This window comes from Coregonus lavaretus (genome assembly GCF_964263955.1).
Source record: "Coregonus lavaretus genome assembly, chromosome: 23".
NCBI classification, from domain to species: Eukaryota; Metazoa; Chordata; class Actinopteri; order Salmoniformes; family Salmonidae; genus Coregonus; species Coregonus lavaretus.
This window is the reverse complement of record NC_140010.1, coordinates 27,976,105-27,999,145: the sequence shown is the minus strand read 5'-3', so window position 1 is coordinate 27,999,145 and position 23,041 is coordinate 27,976,105. Positions and strand designations below refer to the sequence as shown.

At 44.4% G+C, this 23,041-nt stretch overlaps 1 protein-coding gene across 2 annotated transcripts in view; it reads right to left on the bottom strand.

Annotated features, from left to right (window-relative positions):
- The window catches only part of LOC311099130 (partitioning defective 3 homolog), a 227,359-nt gene that overhangs the window by 159,487 nt on the left and 44,831 nt on the right, over positions 1-23,041 (bottom strand). For both annotated transcript variants that reach the window (XM_084139786.1, XM_084139787.1), the window contains exon 2: positions 15,065-15,166. In XM_084139786.1, the coding sequence (XP_083995912.1) occupies positions 15,065-15,166 (102 nt within the window). The remainder of the gene's footprint in view (positions 1-15,064; positions 15,167-23,041) is intronic.

Here is a 23,041-nt window from a genome sequence, read left to right as displayed (position 1 = left end):
GTGTCCTCGCTCTCTGGGCAGAGGAGCAGAAGCAGCCTCTTGAGATTAACATTGGGAAGGTCCAGTGTTTGCTGTGTCATAAAACCATGCTAGTGGTTTCCTGTATTACTAGGTGAGACGTTGAGATGAGCTGTTACATAGAAGACAGACCGCCCAATGAAAGATATACAGTCTGCCACTACTGACTACATTAGTCCAGCACTGTCAGAGCAGGACAATCTCAATGACTATGTACCAAGAGAGACCTCTGCTGGTCAAAGTTAGACTATCCCCTGACAGAGAGAGGATAGAGAACACAAAATTGGGGCAGTATTCAGTGCTGACCTAGGATCATCACACCCCCCCCCCCCCCCCCCCCTCCATATGATTATATTAATTATGATCTAAAAGACAAACCTGGTCTTAGAGCAGCACAACCAGTCTGAAATGCTGTATGAATATGGGCCCTAAACTTGGATACAGACAGCTCGCATCTTTACCCTGTATCCACCACACAGTATGTGTAGCCTGTTGCCAGACATCATATTCTGCTTCGGTTGGGGCTTTGGGTGAGCCTACAGTACGTGCAAAACAAAAACAGCCCACAGTTCATATGTAAGTAAGCCACATCAGATGAGATCACACAGCTGTATCAGGTTTGTGTTTTTGGTTTTAAAGCTGTTGCTGGGTAGTTGTGGTCGTGTTGCTCCTAAAGGCTAACAGCTCACTGTGGCTGTGCTTAAAAACACACGTCTCAGTTGTCAAGGTCTTTGAGTGCCAAGAACCACTGTTATTATAACGTCAGGAAAACAGCCTCAAACGCTTCTTCAATTTTTCACACACACCAATGCTTTCAATAAAAGGTTACAATATCTGATGATATGAATCATCTTCCAATCACTTTACTGGGTCTGCACGCCCTGAGATATAGCATTATGAAGAGAAATGTTGTAATGACTAAAAAGCAGGCCTACATTCTTTCATTGACTTCTAGCTAAGGGGAAAATAATGTTGTTACACCCAGCTTCAATAAGCCAGCTTCAATAAGGCAGACCAGTCATCAATACACAGTTTCAAAAGGCAACAAATAATCACTCAAAAGCTAAAGGTATTACAGTCAGCCAGATTGAGAATTGCTCATTCAGCCATTGTTGAGAATGAGATTAAACAATGGAGGGGAGCAAGTAACATGTTGCACTTACAGACGTACACCTCAGGAGGGCAGCGGTGTTCCTCTGTACATTAACCCTGTACTACTACTACTACCTACTACTATTAAGTCTATATGCTGGCTAAGGATCCATTTGTAGTGATACTTTGTCAACTTGACAGACGCACACAAAAGGTCTGTTTTATTGCGACAGAGTTTGGTAAGAAATCAGTCTTCATTTTCAGGAAGTACAGGAGAAAAGGCCTTTTACCAAAATTCCCTCAGAGCATAACAAATACTCTGGGAGCTGGAGGGAGGGAGTGAAGGAGGGAGAAAGGGAGGTTTAAATTCAATATGATTAAAACACACTTCGATCTGTTAACACCCTATTCCCTTTATAGTGCACTATTTTTAACCAGGGCCCATTCAGTTCTGGACAAAAGTAGTGCACTATATAGGGAATAGGGTGCCATTTGTGACGCACACCCTGTTTAATCTAGACTCCTATTGACATATCACACATTCTATGTCTCCACCTCACTGATCTCACACCACTGTAAGATAACCACCAACACAACCCTGGTAGGCCCTTTGTGTCCATGGTGACAAGATAAAGCAGCAAATGGGGGACACTTGAAGGGCAAATGGGGCAAATAATCAGATTTTTCCTGTAGCCTTACACAGCGGTCATAAACCAACAATGTGTCTGTGAGGGGCAATAGCCTGCGTGATTACCTCCACATATCAGGCGTAAAGAAACCGTTATTACGGTAAAGGCAAATAGAAGTCCGAATTATTTCCTTTACATTATATTTCTTGGTACTACATTTCAGGAAAATCACAAACTGCTTAAAAATGGTGAGTCTATTTTCACACCGAATGCCCCTGATGATAAATAAGGCATACCCTTGTTGAGCTGTGTGTGTATGAAAAGCTGTGTGTGTATGAAAAGCTGTGTGTGTATGAAAAGCTGTGTGTGTATGAAAAGCTGTGTGTATGAAAAGCTGTGTGTGTATGAAAAGCTGTGTGTGTATGAAAAGCTGTGTGTGTATGAAAAGCTGTGTGTGTATGAAAAGCTGTGTGTGTATGAAAAGCTGTGTGTGTATGAAAAGCTGCAAAAATGACTTAAAAGGAGTGAAAGAAAGAGAGCTTGTGTCTGAAGCATTCTGACTAATCTTGCCTCTGTGTACAGATCCTCACTCTCCTGAGAGTTTGCCCCTAAAAAGACTTGCTACATTATCATCAACAGTGCTCTGGCCACAGACCCATGACAGAGCAGGAGAGCCAGCCAAAAGCCTCATCACTACAGAGCAGATCAAAGGCTCTGCTCAGTGCTCATTGCCTCATTCTCTCTCCCTCCTTGCAGTCCTGCATACTGCTCACCTTCTCCCTGACTGCATGATTAACCATGACTCAGGTTAACGTGGTGAGTGTTCCTCAAATGGGGGATGGACTGAATGAAGGTGAGACAGACTTAATGGTTCCTTACACACCACCGTTACAATGCTCTACTTTCTGAGGTTCATACCAGCTCCATGGAAACCAAGGCCAACAAGGAATACTGTCACCAAGGCACTAGTAGGCCACCTAGAGCCACTGAACGCTGACTAGGGAACTCCCATAAGAGGCACTGTGTGTGTGTGTGTGTCATAAGGCTGGCTTTCATTAACACACTGACTACACCCACTGTTTGGGAAGCACAACATCTGGCTTGTAAAACACAGAAAGAATATTCAGTTTTAACTTAAGGAAACTCTCGCTTAAGATTTGTTACCCTTTTCTGTACATAGTTCTATAAATCAGTCAGTGATTTTCTTGACAAATGTTCTTCACAGGGGTGAACGTGCCCAAATGACGATTGCACAGCGACAGCTTGCTTACACAATGTTCTAATTTAAACACATTAGACGCAATTAAACATAATTCATAAAAATGTTTAAACCCCTCTTCAAGTGCTGAACTGGTCAAATGTTTAAAATGGCCACTTGTCCTTAGCTGCAGCTACATACACATGGTATGATTCATGTGCTTGACTTAGCCTCTACAGTTGAGCCCCACTGCAAATAAATAGTCTGTCTGACTAGCTGAGACACTCTCCTGTCTACCACTACAGGGACTCTAACATAGTCTAGACCTTTCTACCAGGTCTTGAAAAAGGTTTCGTACCAAAACGTCGGTAAAATGATGTGTGCTCGTGCGAGTGTACATTTTGGGGCAGTACCTCCCAACACCACTAACGAGAACAGCATGGTAGTTTGTGTGTTAAGCGTCTTTTATATATCTTTCTACAAACCACATCTTAGCACTGTCGTATAGCCTCATATAGAGGCCATGTTGTTCCCATTAGGGGCGGGACCCAGGAGGAGTAGCGTGGAATAAATGAGGTCATCTGTTAGCAGCTCTGCTCCGAAGGAGGTCTTTGAGGATGGAGACTGAGGCAGATTAAGGATATCCCTGTGTGTGTTTCACATACATACTCTATGCAGACAGCTAGGTGCATGACCTGTTGATATGCCTCTGGGGCATTCGTGCTTTCTCTGGTTTAATACAAGGTTTAAATCAAGTGATAGACCATGCCTGGGCTGCTTTTAAGTCAAGTCTTGTGTCCAGTTTGAACGATGTAAAAACCCCAGTCAATCACACAAGCCCATAGTTTTTCTTTCTGCACAACTGTAATAAATTGCTTTGTAATAGATAATAATAATAATAATATGCCATTTAGCAGACGCTTTTATCCAAAGCGACTTACAGTCATGCATGCATACATTTTTGTGTATGGGTGGTCCCGGGGCTCGAACCCACTACCTTGGCGTTTCAAGCGCCGTGCTCTAGCAGTTGAGCTACAGAGGATAACATCAGTCATTGCTCATAAGTATCAAATCACATTTTATTTGTCACATGCGCCGAATACAACAGGTGTAGAGCTTACCGTGAAATGCTTACTTACAAGCCCTTAACCAACAATGCAGTTAAGAAAATATTTGCTAAATAAACTAAATAAAACCTTTTTTTTTTTTTTTAAGTAACACTAAATAACAATAAATGAGGCTATATACAGGGGGTACTGGTACCGAGTCAATGTGCGGGGGTACAGGTTAGTCGAGGTAATTAGTTGGTTGGGCGGCAGGTAGCTTAGTGGTTAAGAGCGTTGTGCCAGTAACCGAAAGGTCGCTGGTTCTAATCCCCGAGCCAACTAGGTGAAAAATCTGTCGATGTGCCCTTGAGCAAGGCACTTAACCCTAATTGCTTCTGTAAGTCGCTCTGGATAAGAGCGTCTGCTAAATGACTAAAATGTAATGTAAATGTAATTTGTACATGTAGGTAGGGGTAAAGTGACTATGCATAGATAATAAACAGCGAGTAGCAGCAGCGTATAAATTAATTCTAAAATGTATGTATTCTAGTGGGGTCAACACTCTTAAAATGTCTGTTCCGAAAATCAATGCACTTGCCGGACAAACAAGCTAGATGAATATAGTATCCCCAAAATCAATACATGTAAACATCTGTGTTTTCGTGGATATAACACTATCGAACAGCACCCTCCCAATGGGAGGGTTTGTCGATAAAGGTTGATTTCCTTGATTTCACAAACGGATGTTTAACTAGTCATCCTTACTCTCTATGGAGCACAAGGCCACATTGTTAGATTTTTTTACCAGGAATGATTGAGAAACCAAACCCTGTGCCTGAGGCTGGTATAGCGGATAACGCCGGATGCAGCACGTGGACCTGATACGGTCACCCCTTAGTGTGGGTTTGAATCCTGGCGCCACATCTCCCTCCCTCTCTCCCATTAGCACATATCTCTGTCTCAATAAGATAAAAGAAATACTGTTAAGAAATATATATTCAATGATAAAATAAGAAAATATAATCCAAACCCCTGCCTTCCACCTTGAAGGTTGTAATTTAATTCAAGATGGGGGGGGGGGGGGGGGGGAGGATTCCAGTCATAGGAACACTGAGGCACTTGACTTGACAGTGGTTTGACTGGGTCAAATGAGTGGTTTGACTGGTGTGCGTCCCAAATAGCTCCCTGTTCCCCATATCCCTATAGGCCCTGGTCAAAAGCAGTGCACTATATAGGGAATAGGGTGCCATTTGAGTACACCCCGAGTATTTGATGATGTGTTGGGACAAGCAGGGCCTTTCAAGTCTCCCCTGGGTATATTTAACCTCCTGGCCCTCCTGTCTGTTGGTGTTTGCTGGAGTGTTGGTCTGCTACCAAGGTCCCTCTACACACAGACATGTCTATTTCAGACCTGGGTTCAAACACCATTTGAAATCTTTCAAATACTTTGAGCATTTGCTGTAGCTTGCATAGAGTGCCAGATGGGCAGGGTCTACAGCTTTGGGAGTATTCTAATGGTCACCTTGGTTTTCTTGGGCACTGGGATGGTGTCCTTGAAGCAAGTGGGGACTACAGCCTGGGACAGGGACAGGTTGAAGATGTCCCAGAAGCCAGCTGGTCACTTTGAGGACGTTGCCAGGGATGCCATCTAGGGTGGCGGCTTTGTGAGCGTTCACTCAAGAGTTTCTCACGTCAGCCTCGAAGAGCAAAAGAACCTGGTCGTCCAGAGCATTTCTGGATGGCTCGGTATTATCCGCCTCGAAACGAGCATAGAATGTGTTAAGTAGTGGAACAGGTTGAGAGCTTCAAGTTCCAAACACACCAAGACAGTCGTGTAGAGGGCACGACAAAGCCTAATCCCCCCCAGGAGACTGAAAAGATTTGGCATGGGTCCTCAGATCCTCAAAAATTCTACAGCTGCACCATCGAGAGCATCCTGACTGGTTGCATCACCGCCTGGTATGGCAACTGCTCGGCCTCCGACCGCAAGGCACTACAGAGGGTAGTGCGTACGACCCAGTACATCACTGGGGCCAAGCTTCCTGCCATCCAGGACATCTATACCAGGCGGTGTCAGAGGAAGGCCCTCAAAATTGTCAAAGACTCCAGCCACCCTAGTCATAGACTGTTCTTTCTGCTACCGCACGGCAAGCGGTACCGGCGTGCCAAGTCTAGGTCCAAAAGATTTCTCAACAGCTTCTACCCCCAAGCCATAAGACTCCTGAACAGCTAATCATGGCTACCCGGACAATTTGCACTGCCCCCCCACCCCTCACCCCATCTTTTTATGCTGCTGCTACTCTGTTAATTATTTATGCATAGTCACTTTAACTCTACCCACATGTACATATTACTTCAACTACCTCAACTAGCCGGTGCCCCCGCACATCGACTCTGCACCGGTACCCCCCTGTATATATAGCCTCCCTACTGTTATTTAATTTTACTTCTGCTCTTTTTTTATCAACACTTTTTTTGTTGTTGTTTTATTTGACTTTTTTATAAAAAAATAAATGCCTTGTATGCGTCACGAGTCGTCTGGGTTAGATCTGCTGATATTTAATGCTGCAGTACGGGCATGGTACTCAGCATTTTCCGTTCATCCAGGGCTTTTGGTTGAGGAATGCCCTGATTGTTATTGAGGGTACAACATCAACAACACATTTCCTAATGAAGCCTGTGACTGATGATGTATATTCCTCAATGTTGATGGATGAGTCCTGGGTGGATGAATATTCCAAATCAGTATTCTCAAAACAGTCCTGCAGCATGGAGTCTGGCTCCTCTGTCCAACGCCTCACTATTCTCTGTGTTGGTGGCTCCCTCGAGTTGCTGCTTGTAGGTGGGGAGTAGGAACATAGAGATGTGATCTGATTGGCCGAAGTTGGGGCGGAGATGGCTTTTACACGTCACAAATGTTTGTGTACACATGGTCCAGCATGTTGTTTCCTCTCGTGGGGCAGAATATATGTTGGTGATACTTTGGAAGAATTTGGTTTCAATTTGCTTGGTTAAAATCTCCCTTGACAATAAAGACTGCTTCTGGGTGAGAGGATACTTGCTGGCTAATGTTTTTGTACAGGTTGCAGAGTGCTGCCTTGATGTTTGCTTGTGGCGGTATGTACACAGCTGTGCTAATAACACACATGAATTCCCTCGGCATATAGTAGGGTCGGCATTTTAGCATCAAACTCCAGGTCGGATGAGCAGGAGCTCAAGGTGTTTTGAACTTCAGTACACCAAGAATTGTTGATGAGGAAGCATACACCTCCCCCCTTACGCTTACAAGAAGCTGCCGTTCGATCCATATGGAAAATGGAAAAGCAGTCTGGTTGAATAGCAGAGTTGAGTGAATTGTCCGTAATCCATGTCTCTGTAAAAACAAAGACACAGCATTCCCTGATGTCCCTCTGCGATTGAAGCCTTGCTCCGAGTTCAAAGTTTATTTTCCAGCGATTGGGCATTTGCCATCAGGATACTAGGAAGAGGAGGCCGTGTAGTCCCCTTTTCCTTCCTCTTCTTCGTCTTCGCCAGTGTTGCCGTCGGTCATCTCGGCCAGGAGCAACAGGTAAACCCGCTGTGCGGGGAACAAAGGAGCGAATGCAGTATTCCAGGTCTGGGAGGCTGAGAGAAGTGTGTAGCTTCCGATTCGTGATCCAGAAGTGTTTGTCAGTTGAAGGTCAGTCTGAGCAAACAAAGTCATAATTAACTCAAAAATAGCAATAAAAAAGCAAAGTTGAGCAGGAATCGGAATGACGCGCACCCTCCTTAGCACCACCATCTTAACATCTAGCACATAGTCCGCTGTGTGTGTGGGTCCAGGGGAGTGATTGAGTGGCAGTGGTCTGTGCAGCTGTCTGCCCAGAAACAATAAGTCTGCTGTGTGTGTGTGTGTGTGTGTGTGTGTGTGTGTGTGTGTGTGTATGTATGTGTGTTTCCTCCGCCCAGACACATGGAGAATTTGGGGTTGGCACAGCATGGCCCTGTAGAGGTCATGACCCCAGGAGTGTGCAGGGACATGCCAGTCACCTGACACTTTGGATATGGTGGAGTCTGTGTGTGTGTGGCAGCTGTGTGTGTGAACGGCCTACTATCCTTCAACCCTATGGGTAAATACTAGGCAGGGCAGGGAGGGCATTGGCTGACCGTTAAAGGAATACTTCAGGATTTTGGTAATGAAGCCCTTTATCTACTTCCCTGGAGTCAGATTAAACTTGTGGATACCATTTTTATGTGTCTACGTGCAGTTTGAAGAAAGTTGCTAACTAGCGATAGCGCAATTGCTAACTAGCGTTAGTGCAATGACTGGAAGTATATGGTAACTGCTAGTAGATTTACCATAGACTTCCAGTCATTGGCACGCGAAACTACCTCTTCCTTCATACAGGATGCTGAGACATAAAAATGGTATCCATGAGTAGGGCTGTTGCGGTGACCGTATTACCACCACACCGGCGGTCACGAGTCATGAAGGCAGTCAAATTCCACGTGACCGTTTAGTCACGGTAATTAGGCTTCTCCAAGCTCTGACCAAACTTGCTAACTGTCTGGTACTCAGCACTCTATTGTCCCTCTAATCACTCTGACATAAATGCAAATGTAATTGAAAATCTAATCAAACACTTCATGAGAGCCCATGAGCTCATGTTGCGCAACATTTCTATAGGCTATGCAATTGCGCGAGAAAACAGAGTGATGGCCTCTACTAAAAAGAGGAGGATCCCATCAGCTTTCTATAGGCTAGGCCTACTATATTTATTTCTTAACTTTCCTAATATTAAGCACATTGCTTATATTTACAACAGGAGTACAGCCTACCTGGCTGGCATGAAAATGAACCACGGGAAAAGCGTCCTCCATTCAATATTTAAGTGCATAGATGACGTGTATTTTTTCCCGCTGCCCCCGTTTCGATACAGGTGCATGATAATGGTCCATTCTAAATCAAAACAAATTTCACATATATTATTTAGTATATGTAAAGACAAGATTAAATCAAGAATAGTCTGATGGGTGACAATATTAGCCTATCATTTGAGAATTATATATTATCACTTGTGAATGATGCCCAGCATAAGAAACAATGAAATTCTCTCAACTTTTTCTAATCATAGTCACACACCTCATGTAGCCTAGCCCATAGGCCTATATGTTTTAATAAGGTTTGCATCACAACTGAAGTGACCAAATAACTTCTTAAAATTAAGCATATTAATCTGCTTTACAAGGGGTGTAAAGCCTAACTGGCATACATAAGCAACGCATGAGTTTCAAGTTTGGGGAAGATAATTGCACCTTTATAATAAAAGCATTACATGCATAATTGCATTTGCGGTATCTTTTGATAATGGTGTTTTCCCACTAATGGTACATTTACGCTTATAGCCTAATGCCATGTGCGCATTGCTGCGCTTATAATGTGAATAAATAGCCTAATACTTTATCAACATTTTAAGCTGAGCGTTCTGATCTGTTGAGTCAGCCACATTGCGTAAAAAAAGTTTTGGGATGCTAGTGGTTGTATTAATTTGGGATCTATCGCATCCCACAACTGTCCCAGACTATTTTTGGAATATTTATTTCTCACACAGAATAGGTCCACTTTTGTACAATGAGGTATAGTAGATTGACATAGGCTAGTGCTTTTGCTGTTGCTGTTCGTTAGGCCTACTCATCTTGTTGGCTGATGAAAAACGTGGACAGTTCTGCCAATATCTTCAATATGCAGAACTGGATAAGTTAAGGACGAGCGCAGTTGCATCCCCTGTGAGAAAGACACGTGATGGAGAGCCATGTGAGTGAAAGGTGCTTCGGAGCGCGCAGCACTCAGGGAGAAGGGCACAACGCAGCACTCCGGGCCAAGGGCACAACGCAGCACTCAGGGAGAAGGGCACAACGCAGCACTCCGGGCCAAGGGCACAACGCAGCACTCAGGGAGAAGGGCACAACGCAGCACTCCGGGCCAAGGGCACAACGCAGCACTCAGGGAGAAGGGCACAACGCAGCACTCCGGGCCAAGGGCACAACGGCCACTGGCCGCAAAAGGCATTAATTTTTTTAGGGTGCATTACGGCCACACAAAGGGGATGCCGCCATGAAATTCAACTGAGTAACTGATGAAGAGTGTACAGCCTGCGCAAAAAAACAAAGAGCTCATGCCTTTCAAGCAACTTTTTTCAAATCATTAGTCGCATCATACAGCCTTATAATGTATTAAAAATCAAAACATATAGCCCAACGTTTGTAGAACAAAAGTTACATTAATAACTCTAAATTAAGCATATAGGAATACCTATTTCTTTGTTAACTGCTCAACACAGAATAGTCGCATGTGCGCACTCCCTCAAATAGCTTGGAGAAGATATCCTTTCTATTTTATTCAGCTTTGTTCAATTGTATTCTTTATACTATAAAATAATGCCACGGAATTCTAAGCAAATCTTGTCTGCTAAATGAACTAGTGTAGCCCACAGCCATTTGGCATATCCAGATCAGGAACTAACATAAGGACAACTCAGAGTATGCTATTCTGTTCTTCTGAAATAGACTACATTTTCTTCATATCATGCTTCTTTAGACCCGTCTAAAATAAATAATGGCTTTATTGTGAAGGTGTAGGCTATATTACATGGATGTATTAGACCTTTTAAAATGTAGATGTTTCAAAGGTCTGCATCAGTGGCTTGTAGGCTGTGTGTGGAAGCCAGGAAATGCTAAATGTGTTTATGTTAATTAACGGTCACTTACCTTGAGACCGACAGTTATTTGCTTGACAATCACCGGCTGACGAAATTTCGTGACCGCCACAGCCCTATCCGTGAGTTCATCTGACTCTGGGGAAGTAGATAAAGGGTTTCATTGCCAAAATCCTGAAGTATCCCTTTAAAGACAGGAATCCCATCAAGGCTCAAGGCTGGACTGTAGGCCAGAGGACAGGACAGGGGGCAGAGGGACGGAAAGACACAGCATCTGGAAAAACACTCAGTGAATCCCTGAGCTGTCTGCCACCATTCCTTGCAGCAACGATGACACACATTGCTCATCGGGCCAACCACTCATTCTCCACAGTCTTTAAAAATATCAGAGATGCGGTGCGAGTTGCCAGGAGAGTACGAGTCATGTAAAGTGGAGTGGTTATAGGCCTTGTAGCCTAGTATAACAACATATAGCTACAGAATTAACTGGAATGAGTAGAACGGGCTTTCCCATTCAAGTCAACTCATTCAAGTCTACTCATTCTATTTCTTTGGCTGTAGCCTTGAGTAACAGTCTCAATTAAAGGTAGACACAAAGTAAACAGCACAGTGGTTCCATTTCCGCAACAACTACGAGCGTTGAAGCGCAAGGCCAAACTTCTCCGCTTTTTTGGTCCCGTTGCTACCACGCTGTAACAGCGTGAAGCGAACTTGCACACATGTGCAGATGCTGTGTGTGACTGTGAGACCAAAGTCTTGCATCTCGCTTATCGCAATATCTGCAGTGCATCTCGTGGCAACATGATTTCACTGAGTCTACCTTTAAGTAACACTTCAATGGTAAACAGACAGATGCGTATGCATCGCGTTCCTTGACGTGGTCACGGCATTGACATATAAAGGTTTAAACCCTTTCTTGTGGAAAGGAAGCAGCTTCTAGGTCAACTACTGATTACATGTTTACTTCATTCACCCATAACTGATCGAAGCCTCTCCCCCCTCTGAATAATTCAGTAGGGTCAACATGAGAGTAGGGAAAAACAGCTGTCCCTCACTCCCAGTAGCCACAGATCCATTCCCCTTGAACAGAATCCTATGCTTTAATCCTGCATGGCCATGATCTAAATCGACACCAGCGAGACAACACCACACTAAAGACAGTTTATTTCCTGCAACAGTTTACGTTACATCACACAGTGAGAGGGAGAGGGGAAGGAGAGGGCGAGGGAGTCACCCATATGTCACTGTCCCCATTAGAGGTTAAACACAGCACTTCACTCCTCCACAAATTGCTGTTATCAAACACACCCACAAACCCACCACATACACAGTTCAAAACACTAGTGATTGGGGAGGCGGGGAATTGATCGTTACATAACGCAATATTATATCTATACTTTGACTCCCCAATAACTTATAGATATGTAAATAAACAAATAATGTTTGTTTTTTTGCTAGGTAGCGCTAGTCAGCTGTACCTGCGCCAAAACTCAATCTTCTTTTTAAATAGTGAGCTAACATGTTTTCAGCACTTTTCTTTCCCTGACTGATCAAAACTAATTCTTATTATGGCTCTCTCGTCTCTCTGCAGCAGACATATAGTAAGCTACTGCCATTAAACCCCTACAACTCATCCAGAATGCCGCAGCCCGTCTGGTGTTCAACCTTCCCAAGTTCTCTCACGTCACCCCACTCCTCCGCACACTCCACTGGCTTCCAGTTGAAGCTCGCATCTGCTACAAGACCATGGTGCTTGCCTACGGAGCTGTGAGGGGAACGGCACCTCCGTACCTTCAGGCTCTGATCAGTCCCTACACCCAAAACGAGGGCATTGCGTTCATCCACCTCTGGCCTGCTGGCTCCCCTTCCTATGCGGAAGCACAGTTCCCGCTCAGCCCAGTCAAAACTGTTCGCTGCTCTGGCACCCCAATGGTGGAACAAGCTCCCTCACGACGCCAGGACAGCGGAGTCACTCACCACCTTCCGGAGACATTTGAAACCCCACCTCTTTAAGGAATACCTGGGATAGGATAAAGTAATCCTTCTACCCCCCCTTACCCCACCCCCCCAAAAAAAAAAAAAAAAAAAAACATGTAAAGTGGTTGTCCCACTGGCTATAAGGTGAATGCACCAATTTGTAAGTCGCTCTGGATAAGAGCGTCTGCTAAATGACGTAAATGTAAATATGTTTGGAACATCATATCGCAATTACATCGCAGTATCGAATGGCAATAGAATACCAAGAATTTCAATACATATCGTATCGTCACCTAAGTATCGTGATAATATCGTTTCGTGAGGTCCCGGGCAATTCCCAACCCTAACAGACACTATAGTGACTCCACACACACAGCAAGGCCTGGATAGAGCCCAGACCAGGCTGTGAACTCAGGTTAGAATCACAGCATTATACTGTCAACTCAATCAGTAAGGTTGTGTGAGGTGTAAGACCTGCTTTCAGAGAGGAACTCTGGGGCACGAGCCAGAGGGTGCTTCCCAAATGGCACCCTATTCCCTATATATTGCACTACTTTTGACCAGGACCCATAGGGCTCTGGTCAAAAGCAGCACACCATGTAGGGAATAGGGTGCCATTTGGGACACAGATAGAGAGCAGCTGGAATTAATAACAATGAGCGGTTCATTTGCGGTCTCCTCTCCAACAGAATGATCAAGCAAATGGATAATCAAAATCAATCTCTGTTGTGTCAAAAACAACATCCTTGAATGGTCAATGTGATAAAGCAGTCATGTCAAGACTGTACATTCTACTGAGAAATCAGCCTGTGCGGAAAGTGGGAGGGAGCTGGAAATATTGTGGAAGAAATAGATATTTTCCGGGAGAGATAGAAAGGGATTTTGTGAAAGATACAGATAGAGATAAGAGAGGGAAGGAGCGAGAGAGAGAGGAGAGGGAGGCCTCCTTGGTGTGATGACAGGAGAAGGAGGGGAGAGAGGCCTCACTGACAACAGCCTCACATGAAGACAACACTATCACAATCTCTACAGAGCACCACAGGATACAGCAGTACACACGCTCAAACAGGACACACTACACACGCTCATACAGGACACAACACAGGTCACTAAAGCATCGGGACATGCAGGGAGCATCAACATAACACCACACTCATGCTTCCAGCTGTGTTGCAACATCCACGGTGAAAGAAGAATGTCGGTCTACAATTTCAACACAATTAACATTACACACTGTACACTAACACTCTCATACCAGCAACAGGACACTGAGGGAACATAACACCACACTCTTAGTAGGATTGCAACATCCACGGTGTAAGAAGAACATCTGTCTTTAATTGAATCAGTAGTATATGCAGTCCACACTGTACCAAGCCAAGCCTATATCCGGTGGAGGTTTCCACTTGCATGTATTCCCATATTAAATGCCTGCTCCAGTTCATTACAGAATCCTCATGTGTGTGTGTTGCAGTGACACTGTGATTATGATATAGCCCAGTGGCCTCAGGGCACAGCAGAGCTGACCCAGCTGAGAATGTGACCCCTGTTGACCTCTGTGACCCTGCTGTCACTCAGTCAGAGGATTAGCTCTCTTCTTTCAGTCAGCCTCGCTTCATAATGGTGGGAAACAACACTGATACTGTGAGGAGAGGAAATGAGACGAGGGGTCAGAGGGCAACTGTAGACTGTGGGTCGTTCTCGATAGCTACAGGTACATCCCGAATAGTACCCTACGGGCCCTGGGCAAAAGTAGTGCACCGCAGGGAATATGGTGTCATTTAGGAAACGACCTGTCTTTATTCTGTGGAGATTGTTGAGAGAAGTAGCCCAAGCCTTTGGTAAATAAATAAACAGATACATAAATAGATTATCCAATCAATGTTATTGATGAAAAAAACAACCATCATATTAATCCAGTTTGGACCCAGACCAATTGGTTTCACAAATCTGGACAGGTCAATAAGTGGACAGGAAAGACATCATGGCCTTCACACAAAACATGTTTTCCCTAAGTTCTTTAAAATATTCCTATGATATTATCTAATAACATAATGCCAGGAAAAGCAAATCTCCAATGGTGTTGTTTCCAAAAGGGTAGAAGTTCACGTACAGGCTAGTAAATGTCAAGTTACGGCCCTCTGGTTCTCACCCTTCTATCTCACGTCATCCTTTATGCATGATGGAACATGGCCCTTGCTTGACTTCCCTAACCCGGTCTTTAAAAGGAGAACTTCCCCCCACGTGTTTATTAGATAGGACAGTGTCTGACAGGGAAGGTAGGAGGACAGGAGAGTGGGGGTGCAAGAATAGCAGTGGGCCGGACTCAAACCCACGCACACCACTGGTACATGTATTCTGGGACAGCGGCTTAGACAGCTAGATCTGCCCATGCTTCAGTTCACTTACCCTGTCTTTGTCATCAGCCACATCAGACAGCAAGTCATCAAGGTCTAGGATGCCTCCGTCTCCATGCTCCAACCGGTGCACCTGTAACCAGTAGCTGGCATCCTAGAGGAAGAAGACAAAGAAGATTACTTCATTGTCTATTTACTACGTGAGCAAGGGAGATGTGTGTTTTGCAGATCCCATTGTCCCCGGTAGACAGACACACACACACAGAGAACGGGGAGAGGGGGAGAGGGGGAGAGAGAGAGAGAGATAGAGAGGAGAGGGAGATGTTTAAGGCCAGTTTTGACAGGGCTGAGGAGAGGGTTTAAGACCACAGAGACGTGAAGGTTTGATTTAATCGCCCCACAGCCCCGAGGGTAGCCTCATTACACCACTTACTTACACAATGTACAGACTGACAATCCTGAGACCAGCATTACGATCAGATTTACAGTCAATGTACAGACTGACAATCCTGAGACCAGCATTACGATCAGATTTACAGTCAATGTACAGACTGACAATCCTGAGACCAGCATTACGATCAGATTTACAGTCAATGTACAGACTGACAATCCTGAGACCAGCATTACGATCAGATTTACAGTCAATGTACAGACTGACAATCCTGAGACCAGCATTACGATCAGATTTACAGTCAATGTCACTGCTAGGGCCATAACAAACCATGCACTAGATAACAGGTCTTCTCAAACCTTCAACATATCAGCAGAATCAACAATAAGAGTGATGGTAAACATCCAAAAGAGGAGAGAGAGAGAGAGAGACAGAGAGCATAATAGATATTGACCAAGAGATATGCCTAGGCCTAGAGAGAGAGGAGAGAGAGCGAGACCAAGAGAGGAGGGAGACCAAGAGAGGGGGGAGAGAGAGACCAACAGTGAGAGAAACTGATGAGTATAGCTGTCTGGCAGTGGCAGTTTAATATATTCTGCATGGTGTAAGTGTAACTGATGTGTCCCCATGGAGTTAAACCCAGACAGTGAGGGACAATGGAGGAGGCAGTGTGGAGCTGACGTGTCATTTAGATAATTACGAATGACAGACATGTCACTCATCACATTTAGACAGTACCTGGAGATACCATCTGGGCCTGTAGTCATAAAGTGTCTCAGAGTAGGAGTTCTGATCTAGTGTCTACTGTTGGATCAGGTCCTGCCTTTTATTCGTTATGATTTAAAAGGCTAAACTGATCCTGGATCTGCATTCCTATTCTGAAATACAGGCCCCAATGCCCTCCTCCCCCACCCCCTCACACATCAGACCTGGGGATAGTGTGGAGGGGGAGCCATTTCTCCACTGATAACTCACTGAAGGGACGGTTAAGTGTTTCTTATTGGACAATTCCAGGTGGTCCCTCCCTGTTTCAGTCCCTTTTGTTCCATTTGGTGCCTAATGAACACGACCTTGGTAACTCCAAATGAGGCTGCACTCAGAATGACAGTCAGTCAGAGGGAGAGAGGGAGGGACTACCTGCCAGAGGGGAGAGCAGAGAGCACATTAACACCAGTGCTGCTCTGCAAATGGATCCCTTAAAGCCAGAATCCTTCACTGAAACAATAACAAAGTGGACACCCTGCCTCTGTTTTGGTAAAAAGCTGAGGGACGGGCCTAGAGAAATGGAATCAGTCTCAAATTCATAGACAGAGCTATGGATGCAAGGACTGACCATCCATGATATCCAAATTATAGTTTTAATCATGTTTTGAGGCTATATAGTGTTTACTTACATTTACATTGTTTACAAACATTGGAGTAAAACACGCTTATATTTATTTTGGTTCTGATGGGGTACAAAAGTTGAACTAAGCTCATGCGGCATTTCTAAAGTTATATTTTTCAAGAATCAAATGGGTATACAGTATATCATGAATTTATAAGTCCTAAAAATGGATGTAGCAACTAGGAATTCCAGCTTTAATGTAACGACCAGTTAGTTTGACAGACTGGATCTTGTCAATGTAAAATTACTACTCTGTGCAGCCATAAAGATGAATTCCCTTAGTGGTGAGATGGCTCAGGGCAGGAAATGCATTATGTGCAAACACTGAGTGTACACAAACAAATCACAATGGGGAGGGGGACATAGTGGCCCATTTGTTTCCCAAAACACTGAGTGGACAAACTGGATTGAGAAAGAGCGAGAGAGAGGTTAATCTATGATCCACAGTAAACACACCGTTTACTGTGGCCAGAGCAATCAATCAGTGATTTTCCGTCAATATTGGCCCATGTCTATTTTTTCCCGGGGGGCAAGCTTACGTTTGGCCTTTAGCAAGTGTTTTGTGTAGTAGTCTGCTGAGGACATACAATCTGCTTTGGTTAAATTAAACAGCGTGAGCCACGTCGGAGAGCAGAGAGCCGTGTGTAAAAGACATTCCTAGAGGCCCAAGTCCCTGCGGTAAAAATAGTCTACTGTAAATATCACACCACTACACGTGGGCTTCTGGTGTAAACAAGGACAGTAGTGGACTGCTGATGGAACAGGGCTGGAAACCAGGGTCATACTCATTAGTGCACACGTATCAAGATGTTTTGCAACTGAAACAAGCCTTTCTTATTGGACATGTTCAGGTTAATTTCAGTCCGTTTTTTTCCGTTTGGAATCTTTGGTTCCAAGTGAACACGGCCCAGCTACTGGCCTTACTCAACGTCCACCTTCACAGACACACATGGTTACGTCAATTATCAACCCCTAGCTTGCATAGCCAGCAGCATTTTGTAATCTTTCAGCGTTTGAAGCCTGCAAATCGAGGCTACATCAACCCTCACAAACAATGAAAACAAAGCCGCTGTCTCTTGAATCAAAATGGATCTTATTTCAACACAAACGAGGTGTGACTATCACTGACATGCTTCAGCTATGTTCCCATGAACCGACTCTAGCAGGCCTCATCAATACCATATGAAGCAACAGGCCTGGAGTCAGACAGGCTCGCAGGAACACCCTCTCCTGGTCTTGGAAATGTACAGAAATAAGTATTAAGCTTATTGGAAGGTGGGTTCAGATTCAGAATAGAGAAAGACGTATTACAGTTATAGGAATGTGTGTTGGGTTCACTGAGAGGTCAATACCTCTGTATGCTATAGATAAGCCTGCTGATCTGATCCTGGTGTTCCCCCTGGTTTCCCTAGCTTGCCTTGGATGTATGTTGCCTTTGGTCTGACTCCAGACCTGCACGTAGCTGATGAGCGGTGCTGGATATTAGTCTTTGTTTTGACTCCAAGCCTGCACAGAGCCGTAGTTTTAAGGCCCTTCCTCTATGAGGATGCATCCTGGGATAATGCAGAGCACCATGGGCTCTGAGCTCCATCCAAACAGGCAGTGGAGGTTCAGGCTCACTGCACAGACAGGCCACACTGTCGTCAATGAGGGCTGCTGTATCGCTCGCTATGCACTGTTGAGCACTGCGCATTAAGAGCAGTACGCACAAAGACCAGTGTTGTACTGAAGGACCAGGCTGGCTGGCTGGCTGGATGGAGAGAGAGAGAGGGAGGGAGATGACTAGGGCTGGGCGATATATTGTGAATACCGGTATAGATCCATATACTTGCATCGATTTTTACAATACCGTCTATAAATGATATTTTGTACAGTGCTGAATTAAATGAAAACTTCTACAAATTTGACTATTTCACTGTCAGAATGGAGAAAGCCCATTCAAATCAGAATTCATTTGTTGCCACTCTAGGGTCATGCAGAAATATAAAATACCGTCAAATACCACCATATTGCAAAAAATGAGAAAAATATTGTGATCAGAATTTTTGCCCATATTGCACAGCCCTAAAATGGACCGTTTGAGGCTAAGAAGTTCTGGAAGAGAGTGAAAGATAAAAGGGGTAGCCTTTTCCCCCTCTCTGACGCCCATACTCTCTCTCTCCCTCTACCCCTTTTATCTTTCACTCTCTTCCAGAACTTCTCTCTCCCATGCCTTCAGCGGAGAATACCAAAGCAGGTTTAGGAGCCAAAACCATTCCCATCCTTCCTCAATCATGTAGGGTCATTTGCATGTAGTTTACTGTATGACTGACTAAAACTTGCACTCAAGAGGTGTTAGTATAGCCTGAGAACTAGTTTTGCTGCAGTGCTCACTTTCTGGGAGGAGGAAACACGTGCGTGTCCTCACGCACCACGTACACACACACACACACACACACACACACACACACACACACACACACACACACACACACACACACACACACACACACACACACACACACACACACACACACACACACACACACACACACACACACACACACACACACACACACACACACACACACACACACACACACACACACACACAGATCTGAGAGCATAATTAAGTGACTGTAGATTTAGGATTAAGCAATATGCATGGAGGGAGAGTCTGTGTTCACAGATGGAGAGGACAGAGTAAGTTATTTAGACAATGTGGTGGGAACTGATAAAATGAAGACAATGCTACTGCAACTATCTGGGGAGTGATTTACAAACATTACAACATAATACATTTCAGAGAAAACCCCTTCCATGCTTCTTTCTGCTCCCCTAGCAGCACGCTAACGCTACTGTAATGTACAAAGGACTAGTAGAACAGAAAAGGCTTCTGTGTGTCCCAAATGGCACCCTTTTCCATATATAGTGCACCACTTTTGACCGGAGCCCTTTGGAGCCTGGTCGACCAGTAGTGCATTATATAGGGAATAGGCTGCCATTTGGGACAGAGCCGAGGAGTTTGATATAGGGGGTGGAATAGTTTGGGATTAGACCAGTGGGGATGCAGACAGGCTCCAGACCCCAACAGAGAGAGCATAACTGATCATGGTCTAGAAATAGCTAAATTACCGCATAGCCTGTCTGAACTAAGCCAAGATGAACAGCCTGGCAGGCAAGCAGTAGAAAGACCTTAATGAGAATACAATTCTCTTCAAGGTATTCTTTCTTCAGAGAGAACTGTGGTTGAGTTGACTCTGGATGAATCGTTCACACCACTTCCGAACCGACACTTCCAACAAGCTGCGACCCAAATGGCACGCTATTTCCTTCTGACCACAGTCTGTACTCACTGCTTGAGTGGTAGACTTTATTGTTTATCTGATCAGAATGCCGCCAACTCAGCCAGCGAGGTAGACGGAGGTTCCCCTGGGGCTATTAGTTGCAGGCACACATGAAGCATGAAAATGGATTTGGCCACACCACATCCAAGGTTAATGTGAGGATAGTGTAAACAGAAATGGTGCACATTTACATTTAAGTCATTTAGCAGACGCTCTTATCCAGAGCGACTTACAGTTAGTGAGTGCATAGATTTTTTTTTTCATACTGGTCCCCCGTGGGAAACGAACCCACAACCCTGGAGTTGCAAACACCATGCTCTACAACTGAGCTACACGGGACTACACATCTGATGTAGAAGAAAGGCAGCTCTTACTGCACATATTTTGTTAGTGTAAAAACACACTAGGTGTAAAAATGGGGTTGAGAAACACCATAAGGCCAGGGGAGTGAAGGTAACAGAGCCCTCCAGACTCCAGACACAGCAGTGATGTGAAGGAGCTGCACAAAACCAAAACAACATCAGAACAAGGTAATGTGGCATGACTCAAAGTCACCCGCAAATCAACCTTGACAAATAAGTGCCAGTCTGTTTGTGCTATCCTGCCAACTCCTTGGGTTTGGCTTGACAATGTGCAATGGAGATGACGAGAGGCACAAACAGATCTGGGACCAAGCTGAGAAGTAGGGCCGGGACGATACCAGTATCGCGATACTCGTTAGTAGCGTGGCAAGGAAACAAAACAACAAGCAGCTTTCATTTCGTTAGGAAAACAGCCCTAATGTTAGAAACAAAAATCATTATGTTGTCATCCGGAGGCATATTTATTTATTTTCCAAGCTATAGCACACAATATTGTCCATAAAGCAGATTTTTAAAGGACCAAAGAGTTTAGTCTGCTTCGTGTTTCCATTTTTGCCATGGACAAAATATTGCGATGCCGGTCTCGTCCCAGCCGTAGAAGGTCGAAAACTAAGAAGGTAAGGTTCATATGTACGGAGCACATGCCTGACCCGAAGGGACAAAGTGAGGTGAGTTTGAGAAACAAAAGCTCCTTTCATTCCAGAACAATGACTCCTCAGGAGGGAAATTGGAAAATGTCACTAGTGCAGCGTGATGCCTATCTGGCAGCAGAAACAGAGACCCACAAACAGATAGACGAGTCATTACAACACAGAGAGAGGGGCGGATACAACAACAGTCCTGTGGAGTGTGTCTGGATGCATCCCAATGGGCCCTGGTCAAAAGTAGTGCACTATATAGGGAATAGGGTGCCATTTTGAACGCACCCTGTGTTAATGTAATAAGTATGTCCAACAGTCCTGTTGAGAGTGTCTGTGTCAGTAATAAGATATGCCTATTGCCTAAGCATATGTCCATTGCTCACTGCAGGCCTGGCTTTGTCCTTAGTCCTAAAGTCAAGTTCCCAACTGGAATCTTAAGTACTGCTCTTCTCAGTGAGACTTCCTACTTACTATTTATTTCCTCAAAAACGTACAACCAGACTTCTCTTTCCTCCCGTGTTACACTGTGTTATAGAGAGACCATGGTCCAAAATAACTCGTGTTACACTGAGCTGAGGAAACGGAGAAAGGGAATAAAAAGAAACAGTAATGTGGCTCATCTTAAATCACTATGACACGGCACAAAAACACATCCAAAATGGGCCAGTTGAGCCAGTTATAGTTCTCAGCTGTAGGACTCTGTCCTCCCAACATCCCTCTCTCCTCTGTCACCCGAGTGCCAAGCCAGTCAGTCCTCAGACACCGTCTGCATCTAAAATGGCACCCTATTCCTTAGATAGTGCACTACTATGTAGGGAATAGGGTGCCATTTGGGATGCAGCCTCAGACAGGATTCATTATCTCAGAGGTGTCCTCTTCCACATGACGTACAGCCAGGAGCCAGCCCCTCTATTCCCCTCCACCCCAACTCTACTCCCCTCCACTTCAACCCTGCAATCAGCCTGGCCCCTGGCCACAGGGCCCATCGATAGGGGAGCGCAGGGCACACACAGGACCAGGCACACCGTTTCTGGAAGGGGTCCCACACTCAACAATGTAAGACTCAGATTTTTACATGGAATTGTGAATATCTGATCCAATTGATTTTGAAAAGAAAACACGACCTCTCGTTTTAGATTTAAAAAATTGCCATATTTATGTTGAGAGTAATAAGCAGCAAACATCCAGTCTTCATTTTTAGGGCCAAGCAGAGCACTTAGTGAGCACTTAGTAAGATCACGTTTCACATCAGGTTGGAATGGTTTGGTCTATATTGCCTGTGAGGTGTTGCTGAACTTGAACCTGGAGGAAGAGGCTTGGCAATGCGGAGTAGCTAGGTCTACCTCTCTTGCCCAATTTGATCTCAATCCACCTATAGAAATAATCTCCTTCACCAATTCACATGAAAAGCTTTTTAGATGGACAGGAGAGTAGCAACATCCTTCACACTCTGCCACTACAACCTTCACAGACGTACTAACAATTCATTGTCAATCGTAACACTTCAGTTAGGGCTGGGCGATAAATTCAAAATGAATCAAATTAATTTGATCTGTTTCTGCGCAATATTCCAAATGTACAGTTGAAGTCGGAAGTTTACATACTCCTTATCCAAATACATTTAAACTCAGTTTTTCACAATTCCTGACATTTAATCCTAGTAAAAATACCCTGTCTTAGGTCAGTTAGGATCACCACTTTATTTTAAGAATGTGAAATGTCAGAATAATAGTAGAGAGAATGATTTATTTCAGCTTTTATTTCTTTCATCACATTCCCAGTGGGTCAGAAGTTTACATACACTCAATTAGTATATGGTAGTATTGCCTTTAAATTGTTTAACTTGGGTCATACATTTCGGGTAGCCTTCCACAAGCTTCTCAAAATAAGTTGGGTGTATTTTGGCACATTCCTCCTGACAG